General features: G+C 43.3%; 1 protein-coding gene across 2 annotated transcripts in view; it reads left to right on the top strand.

Annotated features, from left to right (window-relative positions):
• Positions 1 to 773: 773 nt before the first annotated feature.
• Positions 774 to 15,524, top strand: part of PLOD2 (procollagen-lysine,2-oxoglutarate 5-dioxygenase 2) — a 49,145-nt gene continuing 34,394 nt past the window's right edge. The window contains exons 1-2 of one of the 2 annotated variants that reach the window (XM_030279952.4): positions 774 to 1,125; positions 15,266 to 15,357. In XM_030279952.4, the coding sequence (XP_030135812.4) occupies positions 1,029 to 1,125; positions 15,266 to 15,357 (189 nt within the window). In that variant the 5' untranslated portion in view covers positions 774 to 1,028. The remainder of the gene's footprint in view (positions 1,126 to 15,265; positions 15,358 to 15,524) is intronic. The other variant, XM_030279954.4, reaches the window with a different exon arrangement.

Below are 15,524 nucleotides of genomic sequence, written 5' to 3'. Positions count from 1 at the left end.
TGTTCTCTGTAGGTCCAAAAAAGAACATCTGTTAAGCCCATAGAGAAATTTAGGATAAAAAATGAGGTGTCTATTTGATGGTTATATATGTGGAACTCAAATACATGAATCTTACTTTCACCACTAATTTTTGTTTTGGATTATGCCTTTGGTGTTCAAATAGTATTTCCAAGGTGTAAATCTTCACAGACTCCAATAGGTTGACATCTGCTTTTATAATTTTATGTCACTTTTAAACATTTATGGTATTTTTTTGAATATGCTTTGTATCACAATAAGAAAGCGTGAAGGCGGGCCAGTACGCTTTCTTTATCATCACCGAGCTTGCCTGCAGTGATTTTTTTGGCTATTATTTAATGGTAGCAATGTGTCAGTCTTGTGTGTTTGGATTAGACAAACCAACCAAGTCAGCTGAATGCTGAGGCGATGGGGGTTTTAACAGACGCGTTCTTCTCAAGCAGAGCGGATGGGCAGTGCGCTCCCGATGCCATTAGGGCACACAGGCGGAGGGGTCGCATCCTTCCTATGGGCACACGGCGTAGCGGCTTCAGGTACTCATAAAATCGCGGGTTCGTTTATCGGGACATAATGTCCAGTGAAAGCACTGAGCAAGTGTCTGGCGGGGCAGGCGAGCGTAGCTGTTGGCACAGCACACGGGAGCGCTCCCGCACCCGGCGGGCACGGCCGATCCCCGCAGCGCTCGCCGCCGGCCCCATCCCCGCGGCCGCGCCTGTGCAGCGCCGCGCCCGCGGCGGGCCCGGGGCGGGGCTTGGCCGCTCGCCCCTCCCCGGCGGCGGCGGCGGCACCGTGCGCCCGCAGCGGCTGCTGGTGCGCCGCCGGTGCCCTCCCACCGCCGAATAAAGCCCGGCGCGGGGGGAGCGCCGCGGCTGTGCCCGCCGCGGAGGAGGAGCGCCGTCTGCCCGCTGCGCTCCCCAGGCGCCTTCTCCCCTCTCGTGTTCCACGCCCGCCCCTCTCCCTCGCTGTCGGGGCCGGTGGCGCGGGCAGGCCGGCGGGTGCGGAGGGCGAAGATGGCGAGGAGCGGCGCCCGGTGGCCGCGGCTCCTGCTGCCGGCGCTGCTGGCCCTGGCGCTGCCGGCGGCGGCGGAGCGGCGACCCGGCCCCGCAGGTGAGCGCGGTGCGGGGGCCGGGGCGCGGTGCGGGGGCCGGGGTGCGGTGCGGGGGCCGGGGTGCGGTGCGGGGGCCGGGGCGCGGTGCGGGGGCCGGGGCGCGGTACGGGGCCGGGGCGCGGTGGCCGTGCCCGCGGGAGGTGTGTGGGTGTGTGCGGGTGGAGGGGATGCGCTGCTGGCCTGGCGGCATCGGCCGCTTTGTGCCTGGCGGCTCGGAACATCCGCCAGGAAGGGAACGCTGGGACCCGCCGCTTCGCCGGGTTATTTATTTATTTATTTATTTATTCTTATGTATTTATTTCCCACCGGCCCTTCCCTGCCCCGCACGGTAATGCGGAGCAGCTCGGCGCTCCCTGGGTTGTTGTCGAGACGAACTCCTCGGGTGAAGCTATCTTAACCCGCCCAGGAGTTCATAGATGCCTAATTCCACTTAAGGGAAAAAAAAGAAAGAAAAAGGATTCCTTAAGGGGAATTGAGACTCCTAAAGTTTCTTGTTGCCCTTTCCCCCGCCCTTTTTCTCCCGTCTCCACGAGACAAGGTGTTGATGAACATATTTTTTCCAGTGCTCGGAGGAGCAATAGCATCAGTCACTGCTTCTCTGAATTTGAGCAACCGCTGATGAGGTTTCCTACTTCGTGCAAAAGTCAGCTGGAGACTCCAGTGCCCCTTCCCGTCCTGCAGAGCCTTCCCTACCTTTCACTCGTGTAGTGGTGTTTGCTTCAAGGAGGCAGGATGTAGAAAGAAATTTTATCTTCAGCATGTAAAACAAAGAAATGTATACAGGAAATTCCCTCAGAGAGAGGTGGCCAAGTCGATGTATATCCAACAATATGCTGAAACCTATGTTTTGCTATAATGCTGTTTAGAGTCTGTACTTCTGATTTTTATTCTAGGCATACAAAGTTATTTCATCCCACTACATTATTATCACATGAAATCCAAAATAGTTTCATTTCTTGTCTTGTTTTCTCAAGAGTTATCAAGTTATTCTGAGTATCTAGCTTAATTTCTTCTGGGGTGAGTAAGTAGGATTCTCTGTTTTAGCAGCAAGTTCTGTCAGCAGGTTCTAACTCTGATGTTAAGATTACTGATTTAGTTGAAAAGTAGTATTAAAAGTTAAAATAATAAAAAAGTTAAAATAAAAAAAAAATCTGTTGAAGAATACCAGACCACTCAATGAAGTTCTAATTTCCAGTTTTTGTAATACTTTGCTACTTTTGGTCATTCAGAGTATTTCTCTGAAGGCTATGGTGTGGTTTCTGTGCGTTGGGGAGGTGTGAACATTGCCCTTCAGCCTTTGCTGCCCTTCGGAATGCACCCCCGGGGGACAGATTTAAACAAAAAGTTGAGCTCCTATCCCTGTTTTCAGGGCAGTGAGATTGTAAGTTGAACTTCTTTGGAAATTAGTTACGGCAAGCAGTTATTCTTGCAAACATAACTGTTCAAATAATGTTTTAACTGTGCACTTGAAATATGGGCTCCCAGGCTGGTAAACTAATAGCTGACATGGTAAGGATTCTTCTTTAATCCTTCTGCTTTTCAAATGTGTGCAAAGCAGAGTCCTTATTCCAGACAGCAATGTATGATTCAGCAACCCAAAAATAGACTGCTTTGTCTATATCAATAATAAAAATGATTCTACAGAAGTTACAGTGCAAGAAAGCACTGGTAGGTGCACTGGTAAGGTGTTCAGGCAGCAAGACCTTAATTCTTTTTAACTTAGACAAGAGTAGCCTGAATTGTAGCAATCTCTGCTGAACTGAAACCACTCTGAGAGTAGTTTCTTGACCTCAGACACTGCCTGCTGTGTTACTTGTTTTTATTCCAGTTTTAACCCTTAAATGTTTTCCCTAAGTCTGTGCTGTATTACTTGAAGAAGCACAGACCTTATGGTGCCTCTATTTCTAGAAATCTGTTTGTCAGATTCTAGTTTCTTAATACTTTATACAATTCAGTGTAAAAACAGCAGGCGAAGACACAATTTACATATCAGTTTTTACTGCAGTCCATTAGCGTTGCATACTCCCTACAAAAGCTCTAACAAGACTATCTGGAACCAGCTGCCAAGCTGCATCTTTATTTCTTAATAAGACCTTACTCAGAAAGGCTTGGAAAAGTGATTTCAGGAGGGCTGCCTGTTGCACAGCACTGCTTACAGGGAGCAATCAGTGCGGCCCTGTGGCTAAATGTGTTTGCAGAAATCCCTCTGCGCTCCTTCCTTGGCCACAGGGTTATGTTTCAGGCAGTCACAGAGAAGAGCACTGTTGAGCTCTGAAACACTGGCTCCTGTGTGCTGGAGATGCAAAAGTTTCTGTGTTAAAACATCAGTGCTGAAATATTTTCATTGCACCGCGCTTGCTGCTTGTTGTGACACACAGTCAGTAGAAACGACATTTGTGATTGTGCGAGAGGCAGACACTCTCTTGGCAGCAGATGTAAATGATGTTCTCACCTAGGATGTTTTATCAATCAGCTGTTTGCATGGAAAATGACTTTGCAGCCTTCGATCCGCTCCCCAGAGCGGCTGTGGAGGCTCGGCCGGAGCCGCGCTGAGGCGTCGGGCCCCGGTTGTGATGGCTTGAAGCGGGCCCCATGGCTTGAAGCGGGCCCCATGGCTTGAAGCGGGCCCCATGGCTTGAAGCGGGCCCCATGGTTTGTGGCTGTCTGTGCCCTCCCAGAGCAGGAGGGGTGGCCTGGGGGGCTCCAGCAGCGTGGGTGGCTTCCCAGAGCAGCTGGGCTGGGATGTGTGGCGGCTCAGCTGGCTCTGGAGCGCTCTGAGCCACTGGGCTCTCCTCCACCCCAGTGTCCTCAAGCGCTGGTCACAAGTGATTCAAGCAGTAATTGCTGGCTGGTCTAACTCTGCGAGGACTCGTTCTGAGTTACAGCATGTACTGCTGCCATTTCTGTTAATTTGGGCTCAGCCTAAGTGGTCTGAGTGACAGCGATCGATAGGCCTTTCCTTCTGGGTTACCTGTGGGGCCCAAACAAGAAAATTTAGTCATTCAGCCATCCTGACATACTTATTTGAAGTACTGACAGACTTGACATGCTAGGGGAAGGAGAGGCCATAAGCACAGTTCCCTGTGCCTGCCTCTGCCTGTTTTGTCTCTTGCCTCTTTACTGCTGCTACTTCTGTCTCCTCTTGTCACCACAGTACCTAAAGCTGCTACGTAAACCTGTGTTGTGAAAATACCTACTCCAGATCTCTTGGGAGTTTTGTACCTTTTTTGTGAGGACTTTGTGAAAAAGCTGCCCCTTAGAGAAGGGGAAAAGCAGAGGGTGATGAGCCCAGAACTGGCTGTGCAGTAGGCAGTGCTTGGGTTACCTGTCTGGAGCACATCATGCAGGTACTCGTCTACCACTTAGATGGGAATTACCTACTCATGGAGATATCTTTAGCCTCCAGCTTTGAAATTAATAGTGACTGGCAAATGAAACAGTGTGTAGTGGGAGGTGTGGGTGTTTGGAGTTAGTTAAAAATAAGCAAACATTATGGTAGAGGTGCAGAGTAGCAAAGTTGTGCTTTCATCATGTATTGTTTCCCAGCAAATGCTCATCCTTGAAGGCACCCAGGGTTTGCAGTCTGAGTTCTCTGTAGCACTTGGGTTAGAGGCTGCTCAATGCCTGTCTCTTTGGCAAAAAACAAAACAAACAAAAAACCCTGTAGATTTATTTGGTCAGGCTTTTCTTTCTTTTCATAGAGGAAGGTAATAATTAAACAGTGGAAGTACACCACAGGGTTGGATGTGTCGTTGATTTGCTCTGATATACGCTGAAGTTACTGCAACTTTGATTGTAAAATGCGTTTTCAGTTAAAGCAAGGAGACCTTTTTCATCAGCACTGGTTGCTGTAAATTGCACTGAAGGGGCACAGTGGAATGACTGCTATATTTATCTGAGCCAGAGGTGTTTTGTGTGAAATGTATTTCTGTCAAAGATCTAAACATTATTTCTCAGGGTTTTCTTTACATTGGTGGCATATTCTAGGGAGTCGTCATTTATGGGCAAGTTTTTAGCTTTTTCCTTCACTGCTGCTTACTTAAGCATAAGTGACTTCATCTTTTCATGGGGAAGTGTTTAGTTTGTCTGTTGAATTAGCACTATTGCATTGTGTAATCAAAAGTAGTATTTTTCCCTTTGTCTGAATTGCAGTCTGAATTATAAATTAATTGACATGCTGTTTAAGTGAATTCCCTTGTCATGGGGAGGAAGCATGGTTGCAGTATGGGCATTTTTATTTTTGTTTATAATGTTTTTTTTATAGTTTTTGTGGGACCTGTTGCAAGCAGGTTGGAAAGAGAAGAATATTTTTGATCCCTCTTAATTTGAACAGTAGCAGGATTCTCTCCAGCAGAAAATACAGCTTGACCAAACAGATTAGCAGCAGGTTTGTGTCTCATGTGTGGTAATGTAGCTCTAGAGAACAAATGACACTTAACTCTCAAGGAATACATGCTTGCAAGCACAGCCTGACACTACAAGTAGCTTTAGGATTAATAGAACTGCTTCTCAATTTTTTCCTTAAGGTGAGTTTGATTTTAAAAATATGGATAATGATAAGGAGACTAAGTACATACGGTCGCAGTTTTATCCCAGATATCTGTTTTTGTAAGGAAAGAACAAGTATGTTTTTAAAGCTGCAGTATTTGTAATTAATGAAAACATACTGTAAGGAAACAAAGACAAAAAAATGCTAAACAAAAATAGGCTTGTTGTTCAAGTGCTGCTCCTCTGACAGTGGATTCTGGACCTGTAGTTCTGTTTTAATGTGCTGAATGAGCCCATTCTTCCTCAGCTGTGTAGAAACTAATCAACATCTGCTAGCATCGATCTTTTAATTTTTTCCATTTTTTTAAAGTAAAATTATATAATTCACATAATACTTGAATGGTGTCTTTGTAAGCATTTTAATTAATTTTGCCTTAGTTCACTGTAAAGCCATTGTGTTGGATCAGAACCAGGCCCATAACTTTAATACCTGAAATTGCTGGGTGAAGTGTATGATGTTAAAAACACCTTTAAATATACATCATACATGCCATGTCATGGTGTCTTGTGTCACAAGTAGGACAGAGTTTTTTTTCATGATTTGAAGGACTGAGTTGTACAGGACAGGGCACAAGTGTGGAGTTTGATTTTCTTATTCACACAGAATAGGGAATTTTGAAAAGTGTGGGGTTTTTAAAAAATTTTTTATTTCTGGAGTAGTGTGATGTGTATGAAGAATTTTTTATGTCCAGTGTTTGGACACAGAGCCAGATGTGAAGCTGTAGGGCAGCTTTTTCAAATGAACTGACTGATCTGGGTGGTAGCATCTGCTTACAACATGAACCACAGAGCAGGCACAAAGGATGGTGAAGGATAGCTGTGGATCTTCAGGATGGCCCCACTTCCAGCTCAATTCCTCTTTTTTCTTTTTTTTTTTTAAAGACTAGTCGGAGGAGAAACTATTATTGTAAATCTTAACTGCTGAGTTTCATTGGTGGATTGATTAGCTGTCAAAAGATTGACTAAAGCAATGCCTGGTGCTGTGTGTGACTGCTTCTGTTTAAACAGCTGGGTTTGTTAAACAACAGCCCGAGAAGGAACATGCTCTTTTGCTGATACATATTTATGAGAGAGACAAGAGAGGGCAAGGCTGCAAAAAGGCAGAAGCTGAGTAAACTTTCTCACTTAGCCAGCTGATGCTAATTGTGTCCCGCTCTCAGCTGCACAGCCCTGATGACAGTTTATAGCGAGGCTGTCCAAGCTGTGCGTTCAGACAAGACGCAGCCTGTGCCATGACTCCATCCACTCCCTCTCAAGATGTTTGTGGTTTCGTTTCTATTTGGGCACCCATAAACAGCTGCAACCTGATCTGTTCTCCATTCCTCAGGAAGTTAGGCAGCTAGGAGTTCCTTCATGCATGGCAATGATGTCATTTACAAACAGTCGATTTTAATTTTTTTTCTTAATTTGGGAACTAAGGAACATGTCTTATCTTTGCTTTACTAGAGAATAGCTGACTCAGTAGGTAGAGTCTCATCCAAGTCCTCTGAAGCTGATGGGAAAACACTTTACTGCTGCTTGTATTTGGCTTGTTTAACTATCAAAACAAGGAAATCTTGCATTAGAGTGAGTGCAGGCCTGAGCACTGGCCAGTGCTGCACCAAGGGCTGACTTGCGTGATTGATGAGTGCACATACAGTTCTTAATGAGCTCTTGTTGACTATATATTCAATACTACTGAATGAAAACAAAGTTAAGAGCTGAGACATAATCAGCTTTCAAATGTTTCCTGAAATCAGTTATATATTGGGAGTTCCTGCTAACCTTTGAATGTGTGTGTAGGTATGGATAAGGACCTGTGATTTGTGTGTCACAAATTTTTACTTAATTGGTTTTGAACTGTCTCTGATCAGCGTTTGATCATTTTAATGAAACTGTTTTAGCTGCTGTATCGGTGTGACATCAGAAACAATGTGATAAAAGACAGGAGTGAGCAGCAGCTCTGTACACTTGCCATTTGAGTCAGTCTGCATGAAAGAGGAAAATGCCTGTTCACACCACTTCGAGCTGTGAATTAAAGCCTGAGGGAATTTCAGTTTGTAGAAAAGAAAAGAAAAACATTGTAGTGTCCTGTCCAGGGGCTGTGCTAGCACCTGCTAATGCAGTGATTAACAAGTGCTAATCTAAGATAGATTCTCTACTGTGAGAAAATTGAGAGCAGCTCCTGCTTAGTGTAGGGATGTATTTTTGCTAGCTCGGCTTCTTTGTTCCTGTAAAACACATGAGAAGAGGGAGAACCCTGTAACAGGCTGCAGGTACTGTGGCTGAGGGAGCTGCAACAGTACCGGCTATTTGAAAGTGGGAAACGATACTCTGTGTATTTCTTTCCCTAGAGTGCTCCTGACAGCTTCTCGCCTTTTTTAGGTCTCTTCCCTGGCTTGGGAAAGTTGGCAGCTTTAATACCAGCTATGGCTCAGTAACCTCAGGAAGGTTTACAGATAACATGGACGAGCACAGAAAGCATTATCCATAGACAGCCCATGCATTGAGTGATCCTAATAAATGCCAATAATAACCATAAATCCCAGCTGTGGTTGTAAACTGTTTGCAATGGCTTAAAGACAGATTTTTTTTTTTTCTGCAGGTTGAATCAGTATAAAGAGTAGGTGGTAGCAGAGGTGACACCTGTATACCTTCATGAGTTCTGCAATAACTTTATACCATCAAAAGAAAAAATTTTGCAAATCTGTTCGTAGCTGGGCAAGAAGAATCCCTTTTAAGTTTTCGGGAATTACAAAAGTAATGTGTGTGTTACTGTCTGTATTTTGCAGCAAGACATGTATGCATAGAAGTGCAGTGATTAAAGGGAGATTTGTCATACAGAGGAAAACAAATCAAACAGGTCTGTACAGTAAGGTCAGTTTCCTCAAATTCTGGTCTTTAAAGGCATTGGTTTTTAGAAAACCTTCTCTCTCACAGAAGAATTATATTGGTATAGAAAATCAGTATGCACTAGGTGTTTGACAAGCCATGACTGCTCTTGCTATCTGTTAATTAATTATAATTTTTGTGTTTATTTTAACTTGTACCACTTTATGATCTTTCGTGAACTTTTCAAACATATTTTATCTCCTATTCAAGGACAACTTTTAGCATCAATATAACCATACTACTGAAGTGCAGAGAATCCAATCTTATTATGTGATCATGGCTGTGGTTAGTGGGACTTTGAAACCAGTCTGCCTCTCCGGGAAGCAGTGAAGTGTGGCATGAGTGGAGGGAGGCATGCAGCAGTGCTCTGTGCAGAGCGGAAGATGACTACATTGTATAAAGATCAGATTAAAAAAACTTCAGGACTCCCAAGTATGAAGTAGTATTGTTTTATGCCCCAGTCATCTTTCCCCCTCCTGCAGTGTAATGCACATTTATTTCCTGAGAAAAGAAGATGACCATGTTTGCTATTTCAGCACATTGTTGTGTTTCTAAAGAATCCTAGGGGGAAAATAAACAGCTTTCGGATGGCTCTGTCTTTGCTCTCTTTATGCCAAAAGTTTTATTTGATCAGAAACTCTTCTGTTGGCTTCATGCTTTATTTGAGCATATGTACATCATAAGCTCTCACTGCATGTGCATATACATATATACACACATATAGTTTGTGTTTTTTCTCATTGTGTACTTAAGATCTTTGTTTGCTGCTGGATTACAGTAACCAAGCATATGTCTGTAGGTATAACTTATAATCATGGTTACGTTGTATATGATGGGTTTTTCCCATCTCCAGCTGTTTAACATCTTTTCAGAGTATGCGGATTTTCAAATATTTTGACATAGAATCCTAAGTTTAGGCAATAACTCCTATTCATAGTGGAAAATCCAGACTGCTTTTTGTAAAGTCTAATATTGCCTTTCCTGTGCTTTGCTTGGAGTTTGTTTGGGTTTTTTTCCTTCCTTTTTTTATTTTTCTTTTTTGTTTGTTTTTGTGGGAAACTATATCCTGTTGGTTTCCCACATTACCAGAGATTCAGCAGACCTAATAGATAATTACACAGCTTTATCAATGAGCTTGGATGCATCCATGTGCTTCTTCCAGGTATCTGTCCAGCCTATGCTTTAGTAGTACCAGACCTTTCTTTTGCATTTTGTGTGGTTTTTTTCTTAAACCCACAGAAGTATTCCTAGTATCCTTCTGGTTTTCAAGCCTTTTCTGTGATATCTAGCAACTCATTTATTAGCTTGCTGTTGATTTATTTTGCATATTGTAATAACTGACTTTGGGTATCAATCTTTCCATTAAATGAGCAATCATTCCTGTGTTGAGCAGCTCAGGGTGGGATGTAATCTGCAAACAGGAAAGTAAGCTGTTTTATGTAGACACTAGAATATGGGTAAGAACGTATTATAAGTACCAAACATCATTTGTTTACCATTATAAGCCACTAGTTTTAGAGATACATTTTAATGTCATAATGTGGTACCATGAACAGATGTCCTTTGATCTTCCAGCTCACTTCTCCTCCAGAGAAGTCTGTAGTACTTGAATCCAAGGGCTAAATGTCAGCTTCCGTGTGGCTGTGAGCAATATCCTCAATTTTGGCTGCTCTGAAGCTACTATACCAGTGCCCACAACCCCTGGTAGAAATTATGTAGTAATCTCTGCGAGTGTTCATTCAAGATAAATAAGAACCATGTGGGTGTGTGAGGAATGACTGTAGTTCTTTGCATGCTTCTTTGCCAGGGTACAAGGAGAAAGGTCACCGCTACTTAAAGCGGTCCTGCCACGGCAATTCCTGGCTTAGACCTTGCCAGGCAATTCACTGAAGGCAAAGCCTCTGGTTTATTGATCTTCTTTCTGGAAATAAATATTTATGATGCAGTCAGGTCCCTGAAGGTAGCAGCAAAAAAAAGACTAGAAAAGTGAGTTGTTTTGATAAACTTTCACTGGATTTCCTAATGCGCTGCATGTGCTCCGTGTGCAGTGTTGTCTTTCACAGCTTGTGTGCTAGAGGGTTTCTAATTTGCATGTAAAAATGAATTCTGTTAGTCACTGGATATACTTTTCTTGGCTAAACTTGTGCCCTCACAGGCTTGTTTTCAAAACAGAGCAGCTGTTTTGTGGGTGTAACTATCAGAAATCTGTCTGACACAATTTCGTCCTGGTAACCGAACACATACCTGGCATGGAGCTCTTGGGAGAGTTTTTTCCATGCCTTCCTGTTGAACTTCAGCATAGGGTTTACATTTCCTTTTTACACTGTCTGACTTGTGGAAATAAATGCCAAGCTCAGCAATCCCCTGGGTGAGTGCCAGGGTGCCTCTGGCAGGCTGTGTGTGGGGGAGCTGCCAGCCCGTACCCTCCGTGGCATCTCAGCACCCTGCAAGTGGGAAGCAGGGGGGCCACCTGCTCTGCTCCTGGTCTCGTGGAAGTTTGCACTTTGAGAATGCTGTTCCTGTTAGAGAATGCTCCCAAGAGTGTGTTTGTCCCTGTGCGGGGTGGATAGTCAGGGTTGGACTGCAGAGCTCAAGCCTGTGTGGAGGATCACACGGCAGAGCTCCTTGGGGTGGACACCTCGCTGGAGGGTGGGGGTTTGAGGAGGGGATGGTGAAGCAGGAATGGTGTCTAGCTGCAGCTGGAATTCCTTGTGGGGATTTTGCAGTGCTCTCACTGGGGAGTACCAGGCTGCAGTGGCAGCTTGGGGTCTGAGTAATTGCAGACATCCTTCCACTGCTGTGCCTGGCTCCTCGCTGCACAGCTGGAGACAGGGATGCTGCTGGGGGCTCTGGGCACTCACTCAGCCTCGCTGGTGCAGCCCTGAACCTCTGCACCCACAGGGTGTCCTGGGGCCAAACCTGCTCTGTGCCCAGGGATACTGTGGGTCCAGCAGCTGAAACAGCTGAGCACATCCTGAAGTGGAAATGACACTTGGATAAACATAGTGCCTTGGGAGTGTTGTGCTTCACTTTGACATTGCTGTGAGATCATGAGAATCACTTTGTATCCATGTTGCTATGCTCAGCTGGGATAAGTGCTCCAAGAACTTGTTGTACCTAAATGTAGTAAGCAAGGAGCATATTTTTCAAAGTGAATGAAGTTGAAAAGAAATTTGCAGAAGTATTTAGTGGACAGAAGCATTCTCTTCACTCACTTCCACCAGAACAAACAGAGATGCTACATTTAGTGGAGATCTGGCAGTGAAACTGTGCGAGTTGCCGTATCTAAATATAGTCAAAGCAACCTACAGGAACTAGGGTAATATTTTTATTAGCTGGAGGAGAATGCTTCTGCTTTCCTCATTTGGTTAATATACTCTATAATGTGCCAAGGTAACTATCATTTACTGCAGTTTCCATTGTCTCTCTATTTATACTATATATGGAATAAAAGTATGCTTTTTGGTCAGACACAGCTTAAAAAAACCCAAAAAAACAAACCACCGCAAAAATAAAACAAACCAAAACAAAAGAGGCCCCAGTGAAGACTAAGTAATCTAGAAAGAAACTCTAATTCTAAGGGGACTTCAAATGCTATAATTACAGCTCTGCTGCACTTAAAAAATTATTTAAGTACCACCTCCACTTAAAAGTCAGTGGTGCAACAAAAACATAACATAAAGCCTCTTAAACTTCAAGTCTAATTAAAAAAAAAAGACCATGGGTAAGCATGTTAAAAAGAAAACATTTCCCATGTAAAAGTACCTTTAAAATACCTTTCTTTTGTTCTGTGGCAGCCTATTTAGATTGCTTCATTGTCTGTTGGTGCAGTACAGCCTCTTTTATCATTTCATATCAGTATAAACTGTACTATTTGCCTGCTCAGCTTTCTTCATTTTGTATTGTTCAGCTTGAAATCCCTTATGATTTAGCACATTATTCTTTCCTCCTGTTCCACAAAAGTCAAGTAACATACCAGACTCGATAGTGAATCTTAAAATACGTGAATAATGTGTGTTCCATTAAGAGAGAGTAACAATATCCCGTAAAGAACAGTAGATTATTTTTTGCTTGCCAAACTGTACTTGTATGTTAGTTTAAACTTTCTTTGACTTAGTAACTGTGGAAGGAATCTGATGCAGCCCACATTTTGTCATTTACATCATGTTGTCAAGTACAGATTTTTGAGATCTTTGCTGTTAGCATTTCTTAGCAATGTGTAGGTGTGAAATATGCCTACTTCAAACCAAATTCTGTGGTTATAGTCTGGTCACCTAGGAAACTTTTAACGATTAATCCAGTTGGCTTGATGATACAATTCTGGTATGATCAGATTTTTCCAGTTCCCTGTAATTTGAAAATGTGGTGCTTGAACAAAAGGTAGTCTTAATTTCCTTCATAGAGGAAAACCCTCCTCTGCCTTCAGTTCTGTTTTAGTCACGGTCTAAGATACAATGTTCTTTATTCATTTTGTGGTGATTTCAGTAGAATTACTTGAAATTGCGCGATCTTTGTAATACCTTTGGAAAGTATTGAGCTATTATTGTTCTGTTTCTGTCTCTTTGTGAGTTCATGTGACCTCATGGCACTGTGAGGTCCTCCTGTCCTTTTGAGATGTGTTTGGGGAATTTTCTTCTGATTCTTTGCTACAAAAGTCTTCTAGCACTTAAGGGGGTGGAGCAAATTATTTTCCAAATCTGGCTTTCCAAAATTTTTGGATGTTCAAGTTGAGTGGATGGAAGAATTTACAATATTTCCAGTTTCTTCTTTGTTTCATATTGTATTGCAGGAGTGTCTGGTTTGGTAGAGCTAGCAGTTAAAATTGCCTCTAGGACCTTTGAGGAAAAGAATTATTCACAGATGTGCCTCCCAGACCTCCCTACCCAAGGGAAAATAAGAAAAAAAAAAGAAATAGCAGGATGTGAGAGAAATCCACAAAATTGTGTGTAGCGGGGAGGGCAGGTAGAGATGTCATCTGTAGCTGAGGAATTGGGCAGTGTCAGATAAAATTGCAGGAGCCTTGCTCAAGGCACAGGTTGGTTTTGGTGGTGTAGGTACTGGGCACAGGGTGCTGTCACTGCTTAAAGGTTACACCTGTGCAAAGAGTGTCTAGGGAAGAGCAAGGTCACAAAGCAGATCAAGTGTTCTGCAATCTGCAGAAACACCACGTGAATCAGGAACACCCCTAAAGTGAGACCACTAGCAAAAGCAGAGAAAGTATCACATGTGCTTGTGCAGCCAGACCACTGGCAGACCTGGCAGGATGCTCTGGAGGTGACCTGGTGACTAGGGCTGAATCTGAGCTGTATTTCAGTGGAACCAGTACCAGTGCCACCTGAGACTGGTCTCCAGAGTTTGTCTGCTGTGGGTACTTCAGAGAGACTTGAATTTCATTAGAACAGGGGGGTTTATGCTTCTCTACAAACTATGTCTGTATTCTGACAGGTATTTCTGCCTGAGTCAATACACTTAAGTATTGGCTGCAGAGCATCACATGAGTAAGTTGCAAGGTACATTTCTTCTACAACGTGGGAATTGGGTAATCTTCTGTGTAAACTTTTGCTGTTGTCACATAAAATGGGAAGTGGTGAGTGGTTTGAATACACTCAGGATGATGTCCTGGGTGTCTGAGGGCTGCTAAGCCTGTGGTGCTGGACGAGGCTGAAGAGTTAATAGGAATGTTTTCCATAGCAGACACTTCTTGCACATGTTACTGGATTGAGGAAGGTAAATCCAGAAGATGCTTTTTTGGCAAGTAATGCAGTAACAGGCACTCTGTCTGGAATACTCATCAAAGGTGATTAATTTTATTTTATTGTAAGGATTGATTTCATGGGCTCTGGTTAGAGCACAACTATTGCTTGAACTTGGCCTGAATTGGGAAAGCTGCAATGTACTCTGACATCCAGGCTGGTTTGATTAAATACTTCATTTCAGATAGGGATAAAACCTTCTTATAGCTTCAAATTATTTAGTTTCATTATGTAACATATTGCATAGGGTTCTAAATGTTGTTCAGTAGTTTAATTGGGAAGCTATTTAGTGGAAATAGATTACACCGTTCAAACTGTGTTAAAAGCTGTGGAATGTAAAGAGGAAATTGGTTGCATGGTCACTTGTCTGTGTGTGATAAGAGCACAAGATTATCGGTGCTGTAATGTACGTATACTCTGAATAAAAAACAACCAATCAAACTCCTTTCCCTTTTGTCTCTGCTCAAGGACTTAAAAGCATTAAACTCTGTTTGTTGAGGGACTAGTTTAATTGGTTGGGTTTTTTTGGCTTCTTTCAATGAAGAGTATGCACTACTGGCTTTCAGGGGAGCTACTGGGGTTGGGTGAAGTTCTCTTACCACCACTCAGTTCTGTAGTAAGAGCTAACAGTATTAGCTCAGACTGAAAAGTAGTAAGTTATTTTGTTTTGAAGATTTCTTCTTGTCCAGTAGTTACACTAGCTTTGTTTTTGTGTCTTGAATTAATTGTTTACAGAGTAGATAGACTTATTTGCTTTGTCTTCCAGAGAGTCATTTTAAATACAGCACCTTTCCCATAGCAGTTGTTGTTTGGTAATATCTCAAACCTATCCTGTGGCAGTGTATTTGCCTCCTCTCTTTGAATAAGATGCAGAGGTTCCCCTTAGCTAGTGCTGCTGTTCATTGCATTTTATGTCAGACGTGCCGTGAAAGCATATTAATTCATGTTCTTTCCTTTTCTTCCTCAGATAAACTTCTAGTCTTTACTGTAGCAACTAAAGAAACGGATGGCTTTCACCGTTTCATGCGAACTGCAAAGCATTTCAACTACACAGTAAAGGTATTGTGTGTTTTGTACCAAATATTTGTGCTGTCCATGCTATAAAACAGAACCAGTAAATGGTAGCTGACCTTGCCTTAGCTTCATTGTGTGCTGGGAGAGAGCAGAGCTGGGGCCAGGAAGGGCACTTGCTGCTCTCCCTGTTGCTTACCTGCTGATGCCCTTCT

Source organism: Taeniopygia guttata, chromosome 9 (assembly GCF_048771995.1).
Source record: "Taeniopygia guttata chromosome 9, bTaeGut7.mat, whole genome shotgun sequence".
Taxonomy (NCBI): domain Eukaryota; kingdom Metazoa; phylum Chordata; class Aves; order Passeriformes; family Estrildidae; genus Taeniopygia; species Taeniopygia guttata.
Note: the sequence above shows the minus strand (reverse complement) of the source record. Positions and strands in the feature narration are given on the sequence as shown.